Raw genomic sequence first — 22,256 nt, forward strand, 5'->3', positions numbered from 1 at the left:
TCACTGGGTTTTTTCCCCTATACACTGCAAATGTGGTTTCCTTCTCAGCGTGTTTGTTTTTTATGAGCCTTGCAGAACTACTCAAAAATAATTCACAGAAAGAAGTCAATGATTCATCTGCTGAGAGGAACAAAAATGCTAAAACTGCTGGCTTGCGTACCTTTAAGAGCTGGTAGAATTGGATAATTGTAATGCAGCAAGGTTTTCCACATAGTTTAACATTCCAGTAAACATATTGGTTATACAAAAGAATTAATTGTCTTAAGTGCTTTTGTAACAGATGCAACATTAGATGTATAACACATGTATAAAGCACTCGTATCAAGGACAGTAGCAAAATTTTACACAATGTTTATTTCTTCTTCATGAGTTGTTTTGTCCTCTCTCCAAGAGAAAAATGATGATGAAATATTTACATTTCTGAAGAACTTTGTAACACATGCTGAATCTCAACAAGCTGTGGACAGTTTTCTGCCGCTCAGCACAACTCCATTGTCCTTTCTTTCAAAGGTCTTTTTATTGATTGTCAATAAAGAATAGAACAATCACTGTACAGGGAAAGATGTTTTTTTCCCCATCTGCCCTAACAACAGACAACCACAGCTGACCACAATAATATATTCTAAATTATGGATAAATTATAGATGACTTCATTGACCTTTAATCAAACAAATGAACCCCCCCCCCCACACACACACACACATACACACGCACACACTGTATACAGACAGTTAGTACACTTGTTGGCCACAGCTGAACTTTTTTTCCCAGTCAATAAACATTGACAAGTCGCTTTAACACCATATCTTCTACACATGAAAATCTAAACAAATTGCAACTTTTGCACATCATGACACATAATAAGGTGCATTTATGATGCATTTTCCTCTGAAGGTGTTGTCTCACATGGCATTAAACTGTAATGTTATACCAACATCAGTTTTTTTCAACAAGAGATGTCAAGGCCAAGTCAATGCAGATTTTTTTTTTGCTTTTCTGCAAAGCACAATTCAACGTTTCCTATGTATCCAATACTTGTTCTCGCAAACTACAGGTATAAATGTATCAAAAGTAAGACATTTATTCCCATAGTCACATGAAGTGAGAGGGCCCCATCAGTGCAAACTGAATTATCTTATATATTGTTAACTCTAACTGAGCTTCTAACGCAATCAATGATGCTAATTCATAGGTGGTTGGACTGAAAGGCAACTAAAGAGGTCAAATACCTCACAGCAATTTGACTATAGTTGTTTTAGTGGTCGAATATGCATGGATATCTGTAATCAACTACTGAGAAATGTCCAATGGCTTTTTTTTGGGTTGCTCCTGTCATGGTTAGCAATGCCTCTATTTTTTTTTTTTTTTTTACTTCAGTAAATATAAGAATCACATGTATGCCACCCGGCCATTTCATCACATTGTAACTGCAACACTAGATGCTCTTGCTGAAAGTTACTAATTTCAGCTTTAGCTAGACTGTCTCACAGGATAGAGACTGTACTTTTTAGAGGCAGTGTATCTGGCATCCATATCTGAATTACTTTCTATATTTCACTTCCCTTGTTACAGAACAAGGCACAGCCAGTATGCGCAGTTATGGTGAATCTACAGTTTGATGTGAGATGCTGCTACAAGTTTTCCAAATGTGCAATAAAAAATCTACATATAAGCACAATATTTTACATGTTATCTGCAGCTGCCATTATCTGCAAACACTCATACACTGGAGTGTTACAATGACTGACTCAAATTCGCTTCCATAACCACAGACTATATATACCTCAACGGATCTAAATTTCACTTCACTTGTTAAAAACACAATATAGCCAACAGTGTGGCAGCTTTTAAAGTCGAGCCTCAACTGGACCTGTTCACACTGTTATGCCTATGGGCAACATGTACTGACACTACTGGAAAGTCCTCATAATACCACATGAACTCTATAATGAAACCATAGCAATAATGAATGAGACGTTTTTGTCCTACATCTCCAAAATCTTGTTAAATGCAAACTGTGTATACGATAACTTTGATTGACTTGATGGTGTGTATATCATAGAAAGTGTATGATTACATTATCCTGCCTGTCTTTGGTCTGTGATCAGGGAACACTTGCAAACAATAATCCAGAGTAATTGGATTCAGCCTATCACCGATCCTGTATATCCCTTCTCTGTCGTTGGTCCTACAACAGGGCATTGGACATGTTACTGTTCTGCCAGCGCAGACAGGTGGTCTTGGAATGCTTGTACAGATGGGAGGACTGACTGAAGCGCTTTCCACACTTGAGACACGCGTAGGGCTTTTCTCCTGTGTGAACGCGGATGTGTTTCTTGCAGTCTGTCAGGGTGAGGAAGGTTTTGCAACAGATTTTACAGGCATATTTCCGAGCTCCCTCGACCACCAAGACATTGTGCTCCGACAGAGCCTTCTTGCACTTGGACAGGACGTCTGCTGAAGCTCGGGTGAGGTGAGGGGGGAGGGATGTGGGCCTGCCACTGTTCATCTCATACCCACCACTCTCATTGAGGAGCAGGGGACTTGCCAGACTTGACGAGGAAGAGGAAGCATCCTGGAGAACACCAGCTACTCCTTCTTCTGCCCCCATGCTTCCAGTCATTTTTGGAGCAATACGTCTGTAGCCTGGATAACCCAGAGTGGTGGCGGGGGCTCCTCCAGCTCCTCGTGAGGGTCGTCCCAGTGAGTGCAGCCCCAGACTAGAGCGCTGGAAGTCCAAACCAAATGGATCAACCCCTCCACTTCCCCCACTTCCTCTGGGGTTCCCCAAACCCTCATGCAGGGGGCGAAGGAACAGAGAATCAGCCTGAAGGTTATCTCCAAAACTGTGCGGACCTGACTGCAGAAGAGAGGAAGAGGCAGAGCTCTGCGGCTCAGCAGCTTCCTGTCTCAGCAGAAAGTGATGTGCGACTGCGTCGCCAGTTGTTGTGTTAGGGAGATCATCTTCTCCACCAATCAACCCTGCATCGCCACTTCCAAAATCCTTAGTACCAAGGAAGCTAGAAATATTGAAACCGGGTTTGCTGTTCAATCCGTTATTACACCCAAAACTTCCCCCGACTCCACTGCCTCCTCCCATGCTGCTCTTCAGGAGGAGCTGGGAGCTGGGCTGGGTTTCAGAGGTGAAGCTGCGGTCACTGCTCTCTGGGCTCAGCTCCACCTTCTCCTCCTCTTGGCCCCCTGGCTCAGCCGGGTCGCTACCTTCAGCCTGCGAGGTCACGTCGCTGATTTCATCGGTTGGCTCAGGTGAGCTGAGTGGCTCTCGTTTAACCACCACCTGCATAGAGCAAAGGAGAAGCGATTAGTTTAGTGTTTTGCATGTTGCATGATGTATAAAATGATTTTGTGACGATCAGACAATGAGAGACAATGAGAGTTAGTTACTTTGCCACTGACAACTAATCAATGCACAACTTTACCTTCTGTTCTTCATCCTCCTCCTCTTCTGTTCCTGATTTCATCTTCACCCCTGTTCTGTTGTCCTGGTGGTCCCTGTCTCCCATGTCCTCCTCCTTACCCACCCCTCCCTGCGTTCTCCCCAAGTCCTCCCCCTCACAGTGTCCACTGTCAGACTGGCTGGGCATCTGAGGGTCATCTTGGGACACTACTCGGCCAGTAATTGCAGCATCCAATTTGATTTCATCTCCCATCTTGTGGGAGTCCGGGGAGAGGAGCACCCCTTCTTCTCGCTCTGCATTCACTCTGTCTTCTCCTAGCAACCCCAGGTTAGGAGCAGAGGGGCGCTGCCTCTGCCTTGGTCTCTCCTCTGATAGGCCCAGTGCCAGAGAAGGCTTCCGTTTATGGAAGCGTCGGATAGGGAAGGAGGCTCTCTGCTCCACCGTCCTACTGCCAACGACATTTCCCACCACATCCTCCTCCATTCCACCTAAAGCAGAGCTCACCAAGCTGAGCCCCAGCTGCTGCAACATGAAGGAGCGCTGCAACTTCGATGTAGCAGAGTTTGCTGCAAGACTGGCGTTAGCAGCTAGAGTAGGGTTCACTGTTAACTCTGCTACCTGATGCTGCTGCCTGTGCCTCTGCTGGTCTTGCTGTGGGTGGTGGTGGGTTGATCTGTCAGATGAGGGGGACATAGGCAGTGTGCGAGTGGTCAGATAGTGTTTACAGGCTTTCACTACATTGTTGAGGTGCAGGTGTGAGGCTGCAAGGAGGATGTCCATCACATTGCTTTCCCCCAGCATCAGTGTTGAGGTGTACATCATGTCCACCAGAGCAGCAAAAGCTTCAGCCGTCACCACCTGCAAACACACACACAACATTTCAAACAGTAGCAAGACAGATTTTAAGACACAGCAGTAGTTTCTACTCAAAGATGATCACTCTGAGTATTATCTGAAATTGAACATAATCATCATCACACTCTTGGCTTTGTATCATCCTCATCCTCATCTATTTTACACAATGCCATTAAGATCCAAACCTCGCTGTCCAGCTGGATCATATTCATGCTGGCATCTCCCTCTGCGACGGTGAACAGGGCTCTGAAGTGGGTGCTACAGGCTGCCAGCACTGAGCGGTGGGCCTTAAAGTGTCTGCTGCCGACCACGATTACACAGTCACACAGCTGACTGTGGACACGCTGATAGTTTAGCTGCTGGAAGATCTGCTCAAAGTGTCCCGGGAAGTCCATGGCCCTAAAGACAGAAGCAGGCAGAGGGTAAAAGGGGTTTGGATGGGGAGGGGTAAATAAAGCCAATGGGCAAAATCAAATGACAATAAAGCTGAATTGATGAGTCAGTTAACAGAACATTCATATGCAAAAGTTTTGATCACTGAATAATTATTTAGTTACTGATAACAATTGTCTTTGTCAAGACAAATTTACCAAACATTTGCTGCTTACATACATCTTATTAAACATGAAACTTTTCTTTGCTCTTTTGTTTTGTGTTGTTTAAAACTGACTTTCTTGAGTTTTTGGCTGTTGGTTGAGCAAAACAAGGCATTTAAAGCTCAGAGCAAGATTTGACTTTGCTGACAATTTATAGGCTTAATGATCAATCATATAATTTAATAACTAATCTACAGATTAACTGTTAATCAAAATAACTGGTAATCGCAGTCATTCACATTTTTATGATGATGGGGGCATAAAATGAGGGCAGGGAAGTTTTGTGTCTGTAATCTTATTTTTGTAAACTTGCACATCTATGTGTTATTAGGTAGGTGTGGAGTAGAGATGCAATTTAAAAGTCTTTATGCGATCATTTTGTTTAATACTTTTGCATTTCAAGTTATGTTGGACAGAACAAATAAAAGCAATGTTGTTTCTAGTGGAATGTAAGGAAGAAATACAAGAACATAAGGTGGGATTATTAATTAATGTGCACCAACAGTCGTTTTTCCTGTGGGCTCTCCCTGGTAGAAGTAAAAATGTCTACTTATGCAAACAATTTATAACGAACGTTATAACTGCACTTATTACACAGTAGCTGCAGACTATGGCAGCCAAGTGCTCCCTGTGCTGTACCTTAAGATGGTTACTCAATAGCTAGCCAGTGAGTCAAAGTGCACTGGCTAACACTGGACCAGTTAGCTATGTAAACAATTTAGACACATAGCAAACATGGTATCCTGTTGTTCTGACAATAATCTCAAAGAACCGGTTTTAACTTACCTTACCGTGATGGGGAGGGGTTCCACCGAAAGCGCAGGTAGGAAGAAGCAGTGCAGGCCACAAACTGACAAGGCTAAAGTTAGCTGGCTACAGACCAGAAATTGCTTCTTAGCTGGTGAAGCAGTCGCATACGGTCACCTGGACGGACCGCCTGTCTAAAATCAAAGTTGCTTTCTTCCATCAAATGTGGAATCGCTTGCTAACATGTCCGCAGCTATGCTCCACGTCCCCCCGGGGGTCAGTCTGTGGGCTGTGGGGGCGAAAAAGCAGCGAGTGATAGGTCTTCACAATCGGTAAGTTTGTCTCCAACAGTGGAGCAAACTATCAGTTTCACCCAAAAAAAACATATTAACGATAAAAAAGCGTTGATAAGACAGATACAGACAGACTGTTAAAATATTCCGGAACAACGTTCATGTGCTGTTATTTCTAATAATTGACCCCCCTCAGACGGGTTTTTCCGACCAGACTCACGGGGTGGCGCTGTACTTCCCATCCATGTCTATGACCTCGCCGGGGTGAAAGACTGCAGTTCTGCGTCTGACCACACGGTGTCGTTGCTGTAACGTCTCAGCCATTATGTACAAAGATTGTAGACAAGGAAAGATAGTTCACTCACCCTTTGTTTTTCACAAGATCTCACCCTGTGGAAACTCATCTATCAACTCAAATATCTTCCAATAGATATGTTTACATTTATCTTAAAACTGTGTTTGTTTACTGGATATTATTTAATGAGTAAACCTATGTCCTCCACATGGAATATTTTTGAATAGAAAGAGATTGTTTTTTAAAAAAACCTTGTAAAAATCAAAACCTTGTAAAAGTACTTCACCTACTTTACCAAGTAATTCAATGACAACATTGATATAAATGGACTGTACTTATATAGCACTTTTCTAGTCTTTGACCACTCCAAGCACTTTTACACTACAAGTCTCATTCACCTATTTGCACACACATTCATACACTGTTGGCACAGCCATCAGGAGTAATTTAAGGTTAAGTGTCTTGCCCAAGAACACATCAACATGTGGACCGGAGGAATCAAACTGCCCATCTGATTGGTGCATGACTGCTCTACCTACTGAGCCACTGCCGTATCTATAAATGATAATTATAGCATGGGTCAACTATGACAATGAATATGAACAGTGACAGGATTACATATAAACAAATTTCAGCCCATACTGAAACCACCAATGTGACACTGTGCAACCAGAACTGTTATCACAGGGAATTCCCATAGAAATTTAACCTGGGCCCTACATCTGATTGAAATATCTTCTAAGCTAAGAAAGTAGTTTCCATCACTACAGTAGCATATAGCTTCTTCCTTTTTTAAACTTTGCTTTTTATAGTTAAAAAATTATAGTGAACATGAAACAGAAATCGACATGGTTGAAATGAAGATTCAGGGTTTGAAAGAAGGTGCTAAATGTGGAGGTTTGTCAGAAAGGAAGCTGGATCAAGAATGAATTGGGCAAAGTTAAACTGATCAACATTAAATGCTGTGGCCTGATAGTCATCAAGTGTAAAAGAACTTGAAAATCTTGGTGTTGGGTTCTGGGGTATGACAGACAGAATGAAGAGGTTTGACGAAATGGTGAATGAAAAGTAGCTAAGCTAGTAGTGATTCACTTTGATTTAGAGTACTTGCCTGATAAATGTTCTTGGGTCATAAGTCATATCCAGTAATATGCAGCAGTACTTTTCCAAACCTATGCAGTGCAAGAATTGTTGGAAGCTTCATCATAGTTTGTTTGTATGTAGGACTAAGTTTACCAAATGTGGTAAGTGAGGCACTAACAATTGTGAAGGAGACTGTGAGAAAGATCCAGAGTGACTTCTTGGCGAAGGGAATCATACAACATGGGAGGATACATGTCAAACAGAATAAGGGAGGCTGAAAGTTGCATCTAAGAGGATACTTCTGCATGAGGAATAGGTAATACATAATGTGATATCAGACAAGAAGCTAAGGAGGGCAAATTGGCCAGAAAATATAATGTTTTTGGCCTTTTAGCAACGGTAATTAAAGCGACTCTTACCTTTCTTGCATTTTACACACACTTTGAAAAAACTTGAACAGCAACAACTCTTCCTCCCTCCTATTTTTTTTGAAATTATTATATTATTTACAGCATTTAGACAAGTAAACAGATGTCATCCATTAATATACATGGATTGTTGATAGAATTTGTTGAACATTTTTGGTGTTTCTTGTTCTGGGATGGATTTGTACCCATATAGCATCTTTTCTGCCCAGTAATAAAGCTCCAATAAAAGGTGTTGTTGATGGAGTCTCACACAAAGTGGATGCAATCAGATGTAAAGCGTGTTAAGGTATGACAGACAGCTGCTGAATGCAGAGGTTTGACAAAATAGTTAATCAAAAGTAGCTAAATCTGGAGTGATTCACTTTGATTCAGAGTATTTGCCTAATAATTAGTGTTCTTGGATCATAAGTCATACCTAGTAGCATGCAGCAGTACTTTTCCCAAACCTTTGCAGTGCAAGAATTGTTGAAAGTTTCATCATAGTTTGTTTGTATGTAGGAGTTAGTTTTATGTGGTAAATGAGGCAAGAGGTATTGTGAAAGAGAAAGAATGCCTTCTTGGCAAGTACAGCCTGGAAGGATAATTTTCTTCCATGGAATGCTGAAATGATTAAGGTTGGATCTAAGAAGAGACTTCACACGAGAAAATAATATTGTAATATGAGCCAAGAGGCTACAAATTAAACAGAAACACGAGAAGACTTGTTTCTGTAAGGATTGGGGGACGTTTTGGGCCTTTTTGGCATCTGCAATTAACTACTTATACAGCAGAAAGAAAACCTGATGAAATGTACACAATTGTACATGTGGCAAGGAGATTTCTGGATGTTACAGGAGTTTCTGGAGAAGGTGTTGAGAGCTGTTGTAGCAGAGTGGGAAATGGATGGTAGATGGTCATTATTATTTTATTTAGTCATTGGAGATTTATTAGTGTATATCCAGTAGATGGCGGTAATGCGAGACTTTGGACATCAACTGGCACTAAGAAGAAGAAGAAGACGAATCTTGACGAAGACGAAAGTATGAAGGAGTGAACTCTCTTGCCACACTTAAAAACACATGACAATAAGAATGGCTGCCTCCTGCTCGTTGGTGTGTTGTGGAGAGGAGCGAGACTCCGATAAAGCGGTTATAGGTGATTGTCTCACATTTGTTGCTCGTCAAAACTTGTTATAAGGAAACTTAAATCGCTGTTACGGCAGTAAATGTTGGGGGTAGCTTATTCTTTTTAATTTAAACACTAAGTTTCATCGCACACGTGGCTGATAGCCACACTGCTAGTAGTTTCTAAATAGATATCCGTGGATCTTACTGCGCGTATATAAACGGCACAAAAAGTATGGAAATTAGTGGTTAGTAGGTTATTTCTTTGCTGCAACTATGCTTCTTGGCAATACATCTTATACCGTTGGAAAGCCTGTTTATTTCCCATTTAAATGGTGCCACATTTGTAAGGAACATGCATTTATAGGATGAGCAGCAGAGTTGAGTATGTGGCAAATCTCTGCCTTTTTTGGTGGTCATGGTGTGGGGCGACATTTCCATCAGTGGAAAACCGACGCTTGTCATTATTGGAGGCAGTCTCAATGCAGAGATATATCGAGATGATTCGAACTGCAACCAGTGGCAATCATATCTCCACTGTGGAGATATGGGATTGCCACAGATGGAATGGCCTGCCAACTGTCCTGACCTCAAGCCCATTGAACACTTGTGGGATCAGCTTGGGCGTTCAGTTTGTGCCAGAGTGACCAACACAAACACGTTGGCTGACTTAAGACAAATGCTGGTTGAATAAATGTGATGCCATCCCACAATAGTGTGTGAGCAGTCAGGTGACCAGCACGAGGAGGAGGTGCCAGGCTGTTGTGGCTGTGTATGGTTATTCCACACACTATTCGACTCATTATAATCATATAGTTATATATATATATAACTATATGATTATTATAATGAAAAATACAGTTGCCGTTAGTTACTGTGCGATAACCTACCATACCAACCCCCTACCATATTGTATGGATACATGTATATCACCACAACTGTCTGTATTGTCATATTAGTTTACTTTATTACTTGTTATTCATCATTATTTTCCATCTCACAGTCCGCTTTTCAAATGGCACTGTCAAAAATGTAGAGAAACTGGATTTTACAATGTACAAAAACGCAGATGAGCGTAACCCCAGGAAGAAAAGCAGAAGGATATTGGTGAGAAAGTTTCCTGATTGCTTCAGTAAAACGACTATTAGGCAATGCTGCTCAGCTTTCAGTACTTTCATGTCAGTGTTTTTATTTTTTCTCTGTCTAGGTTGCTGAAGCAGACAGGCTGTCCTATGTTGGAAATAATTTTGGAACAGAGTCCTTAAAATGCAACAGTCTTTGCAAGTATGTGGATTTTATGGTGCAAAGAATAAATCTGTGCATGTCATTGTGATTGGGTCCAGAATTGCTGTCAAATGACTTAATGATGCTTGATGTCTGTTTAGGTATTACGTGGGAGTGCTGGACAAACAGACCATGCAGATGGAGTTGCATAGTGCTCAGCTCTTCAACATGCAACCTCTTATACCAGGTATAAAACTACTTAAGAGAACATTCAGCCATTAGATTGCATATAAAAAGTCAACCAGCGATTTTTGACTTTGCGTTAATTTTTACCAGGAGAGGCAACAGAAGCACCAAAACCCCAGGACACTACACAGACCTACAGAGACAAGGTGACACTGTTTGTCCAGTACAAGATGACTTCACGAGAAAGAGAATAAGTTTGGTATTAATGTCTCAACCTTACATTTCTGTTTTCTCTTTAGGTTGACTCTCTCATTGAGGCTTTTGGCACCAACAAACAGAAGAGAGCTCTGACTTCTCGTAGACTGAATCAGGTGGGCAGTGATACTCTCCATCAAGCAGTGGCTAAAGCTGCCAACACTGTGATTGACCAGAAGGGTCTGGAAGGTAAGCTAGACAAGCCACATTTGTTAAGTCATAGCTACAGACATCAATAGTCTCAAAATGATCAATTAGTTATGTGAGAGTTCACTCTTAATAAATTCACATAGAGAGATTGTTTAATAAAGGAAGAAGGATAAGCTAACCTCAGATTTCTGGATTCTTCAGTCGTCATGTTGCTCTCCATGTGGCTTTGTGTGTGTTTCCTTTCATTTGTATGTTTTTTCTTCTTTCTCTTCTCAGCTCTGCAACAGGAAGTGGCTGACACAGAGTCCCAGGCAGACCTGGCTCTCCACCTGCCTCCCTTCAGTGCAGACGCAGAAAAACCTGAGAACGTTTACCTATTCGACGATAGTATCCTTCATTCAATTTGTGTGTCTTACGGCGAGAGAATGCGAGAATTGTAGATTAGATTATATTGCATACACTCTATTGACCCATAAATGGGAAACTATAGCAGTCACCACATGCCAACACATACAACAGAGGAAAAATGGTACAAAAAGACAGACAAAGCCAGAATCAAACCATTAAAACAGTCTGAAAGACAGCATCGGACACATGGATTAGTATTGTTACTTAATCACAAGTCAGTAAAACACAGAGCAAATAAAGAATACAAAAGATCTAATGACCAACAGTAATCAATGATCATAAAGACCACTTAATACTCTAAAGGCCACCTAATATTGTACTAGAAAATCTTTAATCTTAATCTTTTCATTGAGCATCACAACATGGGTAGCTGTGCACTAACACAGCTGTTTAATCCACGAAAAACACTACTAAGCCATGGTGATTTCCCCATTAAGAAATGAACCACCATCATAGGACTTAAAACCCAGAGTTAAACAAGAGTTTTCAAAGTAGATATTATAAGTGTGTTTAAAGCTACAACTGTGTCCATTTGTTCAAGTTCCTTATGGCTATCCGTAGTCCTGAGTCCAGTGGAGTTTGAGGCTTTGGAGCAGGCTGGTTCCAAGATGGCAGCACTCACCCCTGAAGAGCTGCAGAAAATGAAAGATGAAGGAGGGTAGGATGACAGTTGCTGACATTGTATTGAAGTGCATGTTGCCTGCTTGGGTTTATAATTTTTGGTTGTACTTTCTTTTGCTTTAAGGCGCCTGTCTGTCGTGAAGCACCTAGAGAACATATCGAGTGTAGGAGAAGCCAGAGAGAAAACAGCTCGATGTGCCTTTTACCTTTCTCTGCTCCTCCAACTTGCACGGCAGAGGAGCATCACCCGCAAGTGTGAGTCATCTCTGCTTTATCTTCATCATACGTGTGTGTCAAATATGCATCTGGTCTGGGGCCAACGCTTACAGTGATTTATGTTTATATCCACAGTCGGCCAGGAGGAAGGCTGCCCTCGCATCATTCAGAGCAAACTGTTCAAAACATTCACAGTGGAGACTTTCAACAATGGCAGGTATGATGGCGAGAGCTTTGAGCTTTGCACATATAGATAATTTACTGTAATGAAAATATTTGTTGGGGTCACATTGTAATGCTTAATTTTATAACCACGATTACATTCATGCATTTAAAAAATGTAAATTTTATATATGCTGATAACCTGGAAAGTATTATTTCTGTCACTCAAAATCACAAATTTGTCTCAAAGGGCTTTTTTAATCTGTACTGTGTACCTCTGTCCTTAAACCCGTAGTCTATATGAGTGGATACAATTGATATATTTGTTGTTCTGTAGATTATTTATTTGGCTATTCAGTCTTTCATACAAACATACTCACATTTTATAACACCTTTTAGGGTCCAGAACATGTTGTCGGCATCAATGCGTGCAAAATTAGCAGCATACTGCTTGGCTCTGCTGCTGCATATGGGTCACATGACTGCTGACCTCACATTACTGCACCGTGACCTGGGAATCACTGAGGCAAGGTAAGAAGAAAGAAGCTCAATTCTTATATTTATACTTTAGTATATGTATTATTGTGTTGCTGCCAGTGTACAATAACTGATGTATATGTCCTCCATATAGGATGACTGAAGTTGCCAAGTCGATGGGACTGACCCTAACTAAGTCAGGCCGGGGGAAAGCTGACAACGCTGAACTGCGAGACGAGCACAGATATGCCTCGCTTGTTCTACCTCTGGTCAAATATGAGCAGTTCATGGAGAGAAGGAAACGCAGGAAAATGCACTGAGCACTGCAAGAGGGAAAGAAATGGACTATAAATTCCAAATGCCACAAAAACAAGAACTGTTTATTAATGCATTTGGTAAACAAATAAAGTGATGAGTGATTACCTTTGAATTATACATGATGCTGTTACTTAGGGCTTGCTGTGCAATATACAAAGAAGCTGAGTAATAAGCTGTAAACAAATTCTAGATGACAGAAAACATCTAGCTTAGACGGTTAAAACATATAGGCACATCTGTAGACATCACATATTGCACACTGAACATCTTTTTTCCTTCTATAATTGACTATTACCTGGTGAGTCTGTGTGGTTGTGTGTCACTTCGCAGTGGGCTGATAGTGTCTGGAATGATTTCTTGTCTTGCCTCATTGAATTTTGTGCAAGAAGTCCAAGAAAGCTGCATTGCATCACTTAAACAAAACAAAAACAGATGAGAATATGATACAATACAGACTCACCAGGAAACAGAACAGCTCTGTGCAAGAGGCAGAAGCTAGAGTTTGGCTTTGTTCTTTTTTTGCATATGCACGTTACGCTATGACCACTCCTTCTCTAGCTACAATCACTGATTGATTAAAAAAGTCAAACGAGGCACAGTTTGACTTTGATACATGGTTGAAGCTGCTTTGACTCCTGCTAGGATTTAGAACTGTGCACTTCCTAACCAGTGAGTCGCTGAAGCGCACGAACAGAAGACTACAGCAACTTCTATGCGTGAATATGAAGTCTGTTCAAAAGAGAACATTAAGTTAAAGCTTTCGTGTGGAAATCATTGTTGAAGATGTAGAATGATGCTTGAATGTCTTGTACTCCAGCTTCACATCATTAGTCCAGATTTGATGAATGCATTGGCATTCATGATAAAATTAAAAAAGTCAGATTTCTGATTTACAAAATGTACCATCATAATATAATGTTAGGCAAATGGCCACTATAGTGGTTATAATTGGTGCATCGTCTTTCTTCTTGGATTCCACCCAAATGGGAAGGCGTCATAGAAGATTGTCTTTGAGGTCACAGTGGAGAAGAGTCCTGTATGCATCACACCAAATGTGACCAGATGCTGACCTCTTGGCAAATTCATTCATTATAGTGCTTGCCATTTTTCATAGAATTGAGCAGAACATGCTGCCACTGTGGCAACCACTCTCCACAGTGGCACTGATCCTTGTTGTCATGGAAATTCCAAGTCGGGAAGGATATTGGGATGAGGAGAGTCCAGAAGGGGAGCTGGCCAGTGGACGAGGGGGAGGATTTTCCAAAACCCAGGGAGGAGCAGATGTACAGCTTTGAAATGCAAAGAGATACAAGAAACAGTAAATAGAATTCTTCATAGAAACATCTGACACATAAATCAGGAGCAATGCAAATGATAAACACAGATATCTGGAGCAAAGGCAGAAAGAAAGCCACTGATGGTCTCTAAATCTGTGGTATTTTCTGTTGGTTGCCTAGTTACCTGTTATTATGCCTTAGAATACTGTTGTTGCGCAACACACAGCTCTCATTGCCAGGATCCATATGTAGCAGTGTTTTTTTGTTTCCAGGGTGGCCTTGAAATAACAGATTGTCATGGACAGCACCTTTTACTGGCCCCAGCACAGCGATGCCACAACCCTGTGCTGGTTGAACACGGTTGCGCAGTACCTAAAGATAAAAATGATGAAACAACAATGTAGTACATAAGTTATTTGTTAACAGATCAGTTTGGAGCAATGTATAATGTTACCTTGTTCCACCTTACCTTGATATCAGCACTGCCAGAGACCTGGATCCCATATCCACGGTTTCCAACCACATCATTCTCCACAATCTGCCCGTTACCATTGAAACTGACACCATGGCCAAAGTTCTCATATATGCCATTACCACGAAGCTCCACCCTGCAGTCTTTCTCCACTGTAACACCACCTCGACCGTTTTCAAGAACACAGTTTGTAACCAGACGGGTCAATTGACTGCTCTGCAGCACGCCAATGCCAATTCCCCGGTTACTGTTGACAAGATTTGTGAAAACATTGAGTGGCTCACTGCTCTTCACATACAGGCCAACTGCTACAGAAAGGGGGACAGAAAGATGGAGAGAACATTTAGAGATGAGGAGTGAATGACTATTTGTGTTAGACCCAGCAGGTGCATTTATTTTTTACCTCCATTGAAGCTCATGCAGTTGCTCTCCACCAGGGCCACGCTGATGGAGCGACGGGCAGAGTGGCGCTCATCCTCACTGTCCAGATCGCTCTCCCATGCAAACAATTCTCCCTCCTCATTCAAGTTCTCCTGCCCCTCTCTGTCTTCTCCCTCTACTCCCCTCCTTTCTCCACTTCCTTCTCCACCAATCCCTTCCTGCCCTGGCCAGTTCCCCTCCCTGGCTTCAATGTTCTCCGGGTCCTTCCTGCAGAAAACTGCTAGCCCATACATACAGTTATGGGTGATGTAGTTTCCTAAGAGCTGCGGCAGACTGGATGACATAACCCACACACCACAGCCTTTGTTACCTAGAGGAAGAGAGGAAGTCAAACATCTGTTCATGTGGGAGACTTTGCAGAGGCTGTTTAGTCAAACAGCTGTTATGTCAAGATAAATGCAAGATGCTGTCATCATCAGGCTGACACTACATACAGTAGACATGGTTTCCCTCGATAAGTCCGCGGCCTCTCTCCCCCACCACCACGCCGTCTGAGTAGCCATGACAGATGTAGTTGTTCCTCAGGATGGGGTCACCTCCTCTGCGGATGTCCACACCCCCCCACTGGTTCTCTCTGATCACATTCTCTGGAATTACAATGTATTTACATGTAAGAAAAGGAACATTTGTAGCATATCAATGAGGAACCCACACACTCTTGGACACACTAACATACACACCTGTTATCATCCCTCTGCCATTCTCATTTATAGCAATCCCGGCAGCCTGGCCTTGGAAGATGTGATTCCCACTATGAGAGAGAAAGTGAGTAGAGGAGATGAGCAGGAAGGGAGTAAATATTTAACAAACAGAACAAAAACAGATAGGCTGTTGTTCATATCAACTCTGGGTCCTAGTTGTTGAAATGTTGCATTTGGAGCAAGAAGATTTTAAGGGTTGTATGGAAATCTGAATAAATTGTGATGATATCCATTCATACAATTTAAGACTAATTACAGACACCTATAATATATTGGACAGTGCTAAGAAAAAACAGACCTGTTTCATGGGAAACTGGTTCCTCTGAACTGTGCTCTGATATGTTTACAAGTTATTTAGACTTAATACTTCTATAAAAATAATAAATGCCTTCATACACGTCAGGGCATGAATACAATGAATAATACCCAAGCCAGGGGGAAAGCAGGGCTACATATCCCTGGGAAGGTTTTTAGTGGAGTCCCACCCACCTGACCACAGGATTTCCACTGAAGAGAATATACACGCCTGCTTCTTTGTTGTTATAGATTACATTACTCCGAATTGAACCTTTTCCATTTCCAAGGACAACAACCCCAGAACGCAAACCGCTGTGTATTTTGTTACACTGTGGAATAAAAGACAGGAAGAATGTAAAAACAGAGTATAAACAGGCGAGCAAACTCACAATGATTACATGTGGAAATCCAGACTGTACGCTATAGAGTACCTACTGTTGTGGCAAACATTTATATAATTTGGTTTCATGAACCTCTACACCAAGAATGAATCCAGTTTATGATAAACACCTCTTTGTTTACACAAAGCTTCCATTTCTCATACAATGAATCCCTGTCTACAGACTCTTGAATCACCAATTGCTGTAAAGGGTATTAGCTACTATTAGCAACAGTCTTTCAAAATGTTTTCAAAATTTTCAGACTGTCATTGTTTTGTATGATTTTAATATTATTATTTAATATCTTTTGGTTTTGTACTGTTGGACAATTTGGACAATGATCACTAAAAGTGACTGGATTTTTACTATACTGAATACTGAAAATAACAGGTGCAGCCCTTAAAGAATCCCATATCATATTTACTGCTTGAACAAGTTTAGACTACTTTGAGTTTCACAATTTTACACTGAATTACGCAGCCAATATTCTTGAATGGCTATTCAAAACAAATAATGTGTTTATACTCAGGAAAGTAACATGTGTATTGTAATTGTTTATATTTTTAAAAATAGCAGTTACCACAATGATGGGGTTTGCCCCTTTTCGGATGTCCAGCCCTGCTTCCCCGTTCGAGTGGATGTTGTTTTCTGCAATGAGGCCCTGAGCTGAAAGACGCAGGAACACGCCTGAAGCACGGCACTCACACACCTCATTTCTCAGCATCACTATCTGAAGACAGTGAGATAGAGAGAGACCTCAAGTAACAAACTGAATGAGAAACTGCTGCTTAATTACTAATGATCTGGTACTAGCTACTTCCTGTATGCAGCCTATATGTTATTGAACATAAGGAATTGAAATGTTACAGGTTACATTCAAGTGACAAAGTTATTTAATCTTATTTACTGTAGAGTTATGGATGCAGCGGACAGCATAGTTCAGCCCACGGAAAACATTGCCCTCAAGTCTTGCTTGTCCATAATTGGACAAGTGCACCCCACCCTTCCCCTCCCTGAAGAGGCAGCGCCTGACGATACAGCCAAGAGTGGATGCTGCCAACATCTGAGCCTCTGGGTCCCTGTCTAATTCCTGCTGAAGGGTGAGGGGTTCAGGGGTCACTGATGGAGGATCAGGTGAGGAGGCCAATGACAGAGAACCATCTGGCCGTGGTTTGAGCATGTGGGATAGGCCATGATGATGACACGGAATTTTGTAATCCAGAGTAACTGGATTTTTGGTGTTGGTTCGCTCTCCCATCCGGTTCTCCTCCTCTCCCTCGCTGCGCTCACCATCACTCCAGCCATCTTCAATCACTGTACCCTGACACACTGCTTCCACGCCATTCTTTCTCTGCCAGTCTTCTATACTCATGTGCTCCCTTTTAACATTAACACCAGGTGGCCCACCAGTTGCATGGGCCTGGAGGCTTCTGTGAGGGCTATTATTATTTCCTAATAAACAACATGATGGGAATGTCCTGGCCAGGCCAGCCAAATGTTTGCAAGCCCAGTTTCTTTCTGAAACTGGAGGACCTTCCACTGACACAGAAGCTGTGTCACTTCCTGAGAAGTCACAGCTGTCCAATAAACTGAGGACAACACCTAGCAAGTGAGCAGAGCTGCCCTGTGAGAAGGAGCAGAAGCGTGCTTGACAAGTTCCAGGGCCACGGATTTGCAGCTGAGCCCCCTCAAAGTTGCAGTTGTCTAGTTGGACATGACCCCATGACGTCTGGAAGAAAGAAAGTAGTTAGAGACAAATATTTATAGAGCAAGATGAATAAATATTTAGTCAGCATATCAGAACACACAAGAGTGAATATTTCCATCAGGGTTAGAGAAATTACTATGATGAAATCATCTGGACAAGTTATTACTTCACCTTGTAGACCACAGTGGAGAACCAGGGTGGCATGAACACCAGATTACACAGCCTGGCAGTTGGACACTGTTGCTCCATACACACCAGAAGGGCCACCTCGCCTAGTCTGCCCAGCCCAACCAGCTCCACAGGCACCTTTAGTGCCACTTCAGCCTGCTCCTCATACACCCCTGGATGGAGAACCACACGGTCGTACGGCCCTACCACCCCAAGAGCTCCGCGCAGGGTTTCAAACTCACACCCAGGTCCCACATGCCAAACCCTGCGGTCTTTCCGGCGGCGAAAAAAGAGGAGGCATGCAGAGGACTGGAGCTCTGGCCCATTTTGAGTCCAGGTGCGGGTGGCCATGGCGTGCTGCTTCAGCGCCTCCCTCCAGGATGGGGGCTCCAGATGGGGCTGACTGGGCCAGTTGGGATGTCTGCACTCAGGGCAGCCCAGGCAGAGTTGTCTCCAGCGGGTGTTATCCAGGGAGAGGATAAGCTCCCGCCAGGCACGGCACACCTGACAGCAGCGGCCCAGGTCAGGGAGAGGAAGGTAGGCCAAGATAACCCTCCACAGCTCCACAGGGAGGCTGCCCACCTCCATGGCAGCAGAGACACCGGCTGGGGAGCACTGTGACGGAAAAGGCACCTGGAAACAATACGTTACATGCACATTACACAACAATAACAGAAAAAAACACGCAGACACACTAAAAAGCTTATAGAAGACAATCAAGACATATAAACAATGCTACCTGGGCCAGCTGTAACTGTAACGTTAACTAGCTGCCTTGTTGTATTGTAACAGGAAAAAACACACATTGCAAACTAAGACATGTTGGAAATGACGTATAATGAAATATTATTATAATTTCAGTGTGTTTATATGCATGCGTTAAACCTGCGATGTAGTAATGATAGTTTGCTACAACTGATGACTTGCTAGCAAGGTAAAGGTAGTTACTGGCAAACCTTGCGTAACTAACACTAGCTTCCAGATCAACAAGCACAGAAAGCATCGTCAGAATTGAAAGCCTTAACTTACCGGTTTGACTTAAGTTGACCTAGATCAAAACATGTTTCAGGGCGGCTAAGCTATTTTAACTACATGTCTGCGTCTGCGACTCCCCCCTCGCTGCCTCCACAGTTAAAAACAACCCATGATAACTGCAGATGTGCCATCGAGACGTTTGCTTCCAGTTTACGGCAAGACAGCACCACACAACAAGACGCTGGTCTATCTTCCGCTTCCCCCAAAATGGGTGGTCCTTAAACAAGCTGCGTTGCTGTGTATCCGTTTAATGCATATGAATGTGAATAGGTAGGTGTTTTAAACCTGCTGCATCTGATTCTGTGCTCCATACTTGTTTAGCCTCTCATTTTCCTTTCATATTCCTGGTAGTGTCACTGCTGTAGCGTTACCCTATATAAAATGTAACTATTTCAAGTACTTATTCAAAGTAAGTAGGCCTATTACATTTGATTATTTGTCGAATTTTCAACTGTTAATGTAAGGGTACCCATTGAGCCCATCAAAATCTAAATTCAGGTGTTTTTCATGGGGAGATCATATAAAGCAAGATTTATCTCTCATTTGAAAATGGAATGTAAAATAAAAATATGTTCTCTAAATAAGAAGAAGAAAATAGTTTTTAAAGAATTAAAAACAGCAAATATGTATTCAGTAACATGTTAAATATTTAAAAAGGAGGAAAAAACCCTCCTCCTGAGCAAAAATCGGTCAGACTTCAGATGTAACCCACTTTGTAATCATCAACATTTTCGTGAGTAACTGTAATTTAATTAAATTTTCTTAGTAACTGTAATAGATTACAGTTATATTTATTTTGTAATTAAATTACATCACGCTGTTACATGTAGCCTAAGTAGTTACTTCCGAACACTGCTGCTGAGCACTTTTCTTTAACATTTTGATCTAAATCTCCTCTTTCTTCTCAATTAGACACTCACTTATTGTAGCCAAGCTCACACACTCAGTGCCAAATCTAGTTGCTGTAAGCCAACAGACAGAAAGAAGATGTGTTGTCGTGACAATTATGGTTTTATCTGAACAGAGTCTTTGTGTGCTCTCTCATACTTTAAAAAATAAATGTTTTCTTTTTTCTTTTTTTTTCAATAGACAGATTTTGAATAGCCACACAAATCTTGCATCACCTGGTAAAATGTAAACAATCTGACGAATACACTTTTTTTGGCATGCTATTCCCGCTCCCATAATCATTATCCAAATAATATTATATATTTATTGCAAAATGGAAAGTGTTTTCCATCCTTAATATGCACTGGGTCAACCGTCAAACTAGGCTTGGCCACACCAAATCTTGGGTTAGACGCTGTCTCCCCTTGAGGTAGTAGTAAGCAGTGAGTCTGCTCCTTTTGGGGAAAATAGGAGGCATTCTGATAGTGTTTCTATAGCAGCCAAGGTCAGATATGTGTTTGACTGTTTTCCCTGAATGGGGTAGAGGTAACTGGAGTCGGAGGTTTGATATAGTGTTGGATGTAGGACAAAGGTCCTGAGTAAGGTCTAAGCAATGTTTTGTCTATAGACCAGTAGACTAAATTCTGTATATTGTAGATGTGTTGGATCTGCCCATATCTGCGTGGTTTAAAGACTACCCCCAGAGGACAGAAACTTCTGAATTGAAGGGAGCATCAGAACATAATGTACTGATCATTCATTTACTTCTCCTTGATCAAGTAAATAAACATTTTCAATGCAGGACAGCAGGATCTCAACATAATGACTGGGTAAGTGCTGATTTTACATTTTCATGCCTAACAAGATCAAAATAAAATAACCTTTTGATTTTAATTTTGAAAAGGCAAAAGTAAGATAGCCCATGAATTGGCACTGACCAAAACAAAATATCAATTTTACTAAAACATGGATACTTTATCAAAATCAATGTGATTGACAATGATTGATTGTAATAGCAGAGTGTGTGGTGTTGGAGGGTCAGACTGCGAGAGGGTGTTTTTGATCCCTTGTAGGGCCACATTGTGGCTGTTTTGGTTTCTGGGGAAGCTTCGGGCTGCACTCGGCACAGGGGGACCCACCTGAGGTTTAAGCTGTAAGAAAAGACGTTTTTGGGGTAGTAATTGACTACCTCGCTTAAATCAAGATTGGGGACTATCTGCTCTATGTCCTGTGGGAAACGTGGCTCTGTTTGGGTTTATGATACCACAGTCTTGGCGACGGTAATTAAGTGTATACATGTTCATTCTAAGCTTCAAACCAGCACTGCTGCTATTGTAAAAGAGGAGTTGGAATCCTTGATGCTGTTGAAATTGTATATCTGATGTTGTAAAGTACAAAAATGGGCAACGACATGTCAAGCGCAGGTAGTAGTTGGGAGTCTAAAACTAACCAAAATTTAGAAGACAGAGAGACTGTCAAGCAGTAAGAAACACCAGTCAAAATGTGGAACAGACAAATCAACCTGATAATCCACAGAAACAGACACATGCACACACTCTTACAGACACACCACCAGCCGACCCCACAAAACAGTTTAAAGCCATGTCTTCTCCACGTGTGCCAATAGGAATTGTTGGTAAGCTAAAAGGATGGCATTTTGTGCTTCTGTTGTCTTCCCTCATGAATGACTGGACAGAGAGAGAGAGTGGCCCTACGGTGGGTAGTGTGAGAAAGAGAAACTGCAAATGGCTGAGATGAATGTTAATACAAACATGGGTAATCCACCCTGGAACTTTGCTTACATGAGAGAATGCGTGAGTGTGGATAACTGTGGCTCGTCAGATATATGGAGTGCATCTGGATGAGAGAAGACCTCAAAGGTGCTCTGCTGAGTTGAAAGCTGCCATAGAGAAGATTGCTGCCTGTGTAGATGCATCATATTCCCATGCTGGAAGTGGCTTTGCAGACAAGAGCTATTGAGTTGACTAACATTAAGCAAAGATATGGTGATAACTTGCCTGCGTGTGCCACAGCTATGATGTATAATTGGGCA

The 22,256-nt window shown here is 41.9% G+C and overlaps 3 protein-coding genes across 4 annotated transcripts; 1 reads left to right on the forward strand and 2 right to left on the reverse strand.

The window, feature by feature from the left end:
* Window positions 1-1,005: 1,005 nt before the first annotated feature.
* LOC128377642 (zinc finger and BTB domain-containing protein 5) lies at window positions 1,006-6,115 on the reverse strand. Its single transcript, XM_053337584.1, has 4 exons — window positions 5,657-6,115; window positions 4,460-4,673; window positions 3,441-4,277; window positions 1,006-3,298 (listed from the first exon to the last, which is right to left on the reverse strand). The coding sequence occupies exons 2-4, from the start codon at window positions 4,667-4,669 to the stop codon at window positions 2,189-2,191; spliced, it is 2,157 nt and encodes a 718-aa protein (XP_053193559.1). The 5' UTR covers window positions 4,670-4,673; window positions 5,657-6,115; the 3' UTR covers window positions 1,006-2,188.
* Window positions 5,606-12,940, forward strand: polr1e (RNA polymerase I subunit E). Of its 2 annotated transcripts, none has more exons than XM_053337586.1 (12): window positions 5,606-5,693; window positions 9,823-9,926; window positions 10,027-10,103; window positions 10,205-10,290; window positions 10,380-10,435; window positions 10,529-10,673; window positions 10,911-11,021; window positions 11,604-11,700; window positions 11,788-11,918; window positions 12,015-12,096; window positions 12,441-12,572; window positions 12,673-12,940. In XM_053337586.1, exons 1-12 carry the CDS (start codon window positions 5,606-5,608, stop codon window positions 12,836-12,838), a joined length of 1,275 nt encoding a protein of 424 aa, XP_053193561.1. In that variant the 3' UTR covers window positions 12,839-12,940. The 2 variants fall into 2 exon arrangements, with proteins under 2 accessions (XP_053193561.1, XP_053193562.1); XM_053337587.1 differs by lacking the exon at window positions 5,606-5,693 and adding an exon at window positions 8,729-8,850.
* Window positions 12,941-13,070: 130 nt separating this feature from the next.
* Window positions 13,071-18,897, reverse strand: fbxo10 (F-box protein 10). Its single transcript, XM_053337583.1, has 10 exons — window positions 18,284-18,897; window positions 17,312-18,133; window positions 16,985-17,134; window positions 16,217-16,353; window positions 15,707-15,777; window positions 15,461-15,613; window positions 14,989-15,336; window positions 14,583-14,893; window positions 14,298-14,485; window positions 13,071-14,125 (listed from the first exon to the last, which is right to left on the reverse strand). Exons 1-10 carry the CDS (start codon window positions 18,866-18,868, stop codon window positions 13,945-13,947), a joined length of 2,946 nt encoding a protein of 981 aa, XP_053193558.1. The 5' UTR covers window positions 18,869-18,897; the 3' UTR covers window positions 13,071-13,944.
* Between the last annotated feature and the right edge of the window lie 3,359 nt (window positions 18,898-22,256).

This window comes from Scomber japonicus, chromosome 2 (genome assembly GCF_027409825.1).
Source record: "Scomber japonicus isolate fScoJap1 chromosome 2, fScoJap1.pri, whole genome shotgun sequence".
Lineage (NCBI taxonomy): Eukaryota > Metazoa > Chordata > Actinopteri > Scombriformes > Scombridae > Scomber > Scomber japonicus.

What these genes read in the sequence shown, in the direction of transcription:
- LOC128377642 (XM_053337584.1), bottom strand. Translation starts at nt 4,669, where the DNA reads ATGGACTTCCCGGGACACTTTGAGCAGATCTTCCAGCAGCTAAACTAT. An exon ending in TGATCCAGCTGGACAGCGAG is followed by an intron (nt 4,278 to 4,459) that starts GTTTGGATCTTA and finishes GTGTGTTTGCAG; the next exon opens with GTGGTGACGGCTGAAGCTTT. An exon ending in AGGAGGATGAAGAACAGAAG is followed by an intron (nt 3,299 to 3,440) that starts GTAAAGTTGTGC and finishes TGCTCTATGCAG; the next exon opens with GTGGTGGTTAAACGAGAGCC.
- polr1e (XM_053337586.1), top strand. Translation starts at nt 5,606, where the DNA reads ATGGTATCCTGTTGTTCTGACAATAATCTCAAAGAACCGGTTTTAACT. An exon ending in CACAGACCTACAGAGACAAG is followed by an intron (nt 10,436 to 10,528) that starts GTGACACTGTTT and finishes TTTTCTCTTTAG; the next exon opens with GTTGACTCTCTCATTGAGGC. An exon ending in GAGGAGCATCACCCGCAAGT is followed by an intron (nt 11,919 to 12,014) that starts GTGAGTCATCTC and finishes TTATATCCACAG; the next exon opens with TCGGCCAGGAGGAAGGCTGC.
- fbxo10 (XM_053337583.1), bottom strand. Translation starts at nt 18,868, where the DNA reads ATGGAGGTGGGCAGCCTCCCTGTGGAGCTGTGGAGGGTTATCTTGGCC. An exon ending in AGTGGAAATCCTGTGGTCAG is followed by an intron (nt 15,778 to 16,216) that starts GTGGGTGGGACT and finishes TCTCTCTCATAG; the next exon opens with TGGGAATCACATCTTCCAAG. An exon ending in CTGCATGAGCTTCAATGGAG is followed by an intron (nt 14,894 to 14,988) that starts GTAAAAAATAAA and finishes CCCTTTCTGTAG; the next exon opens with CAGTTGGCCTGTATGTGAAG.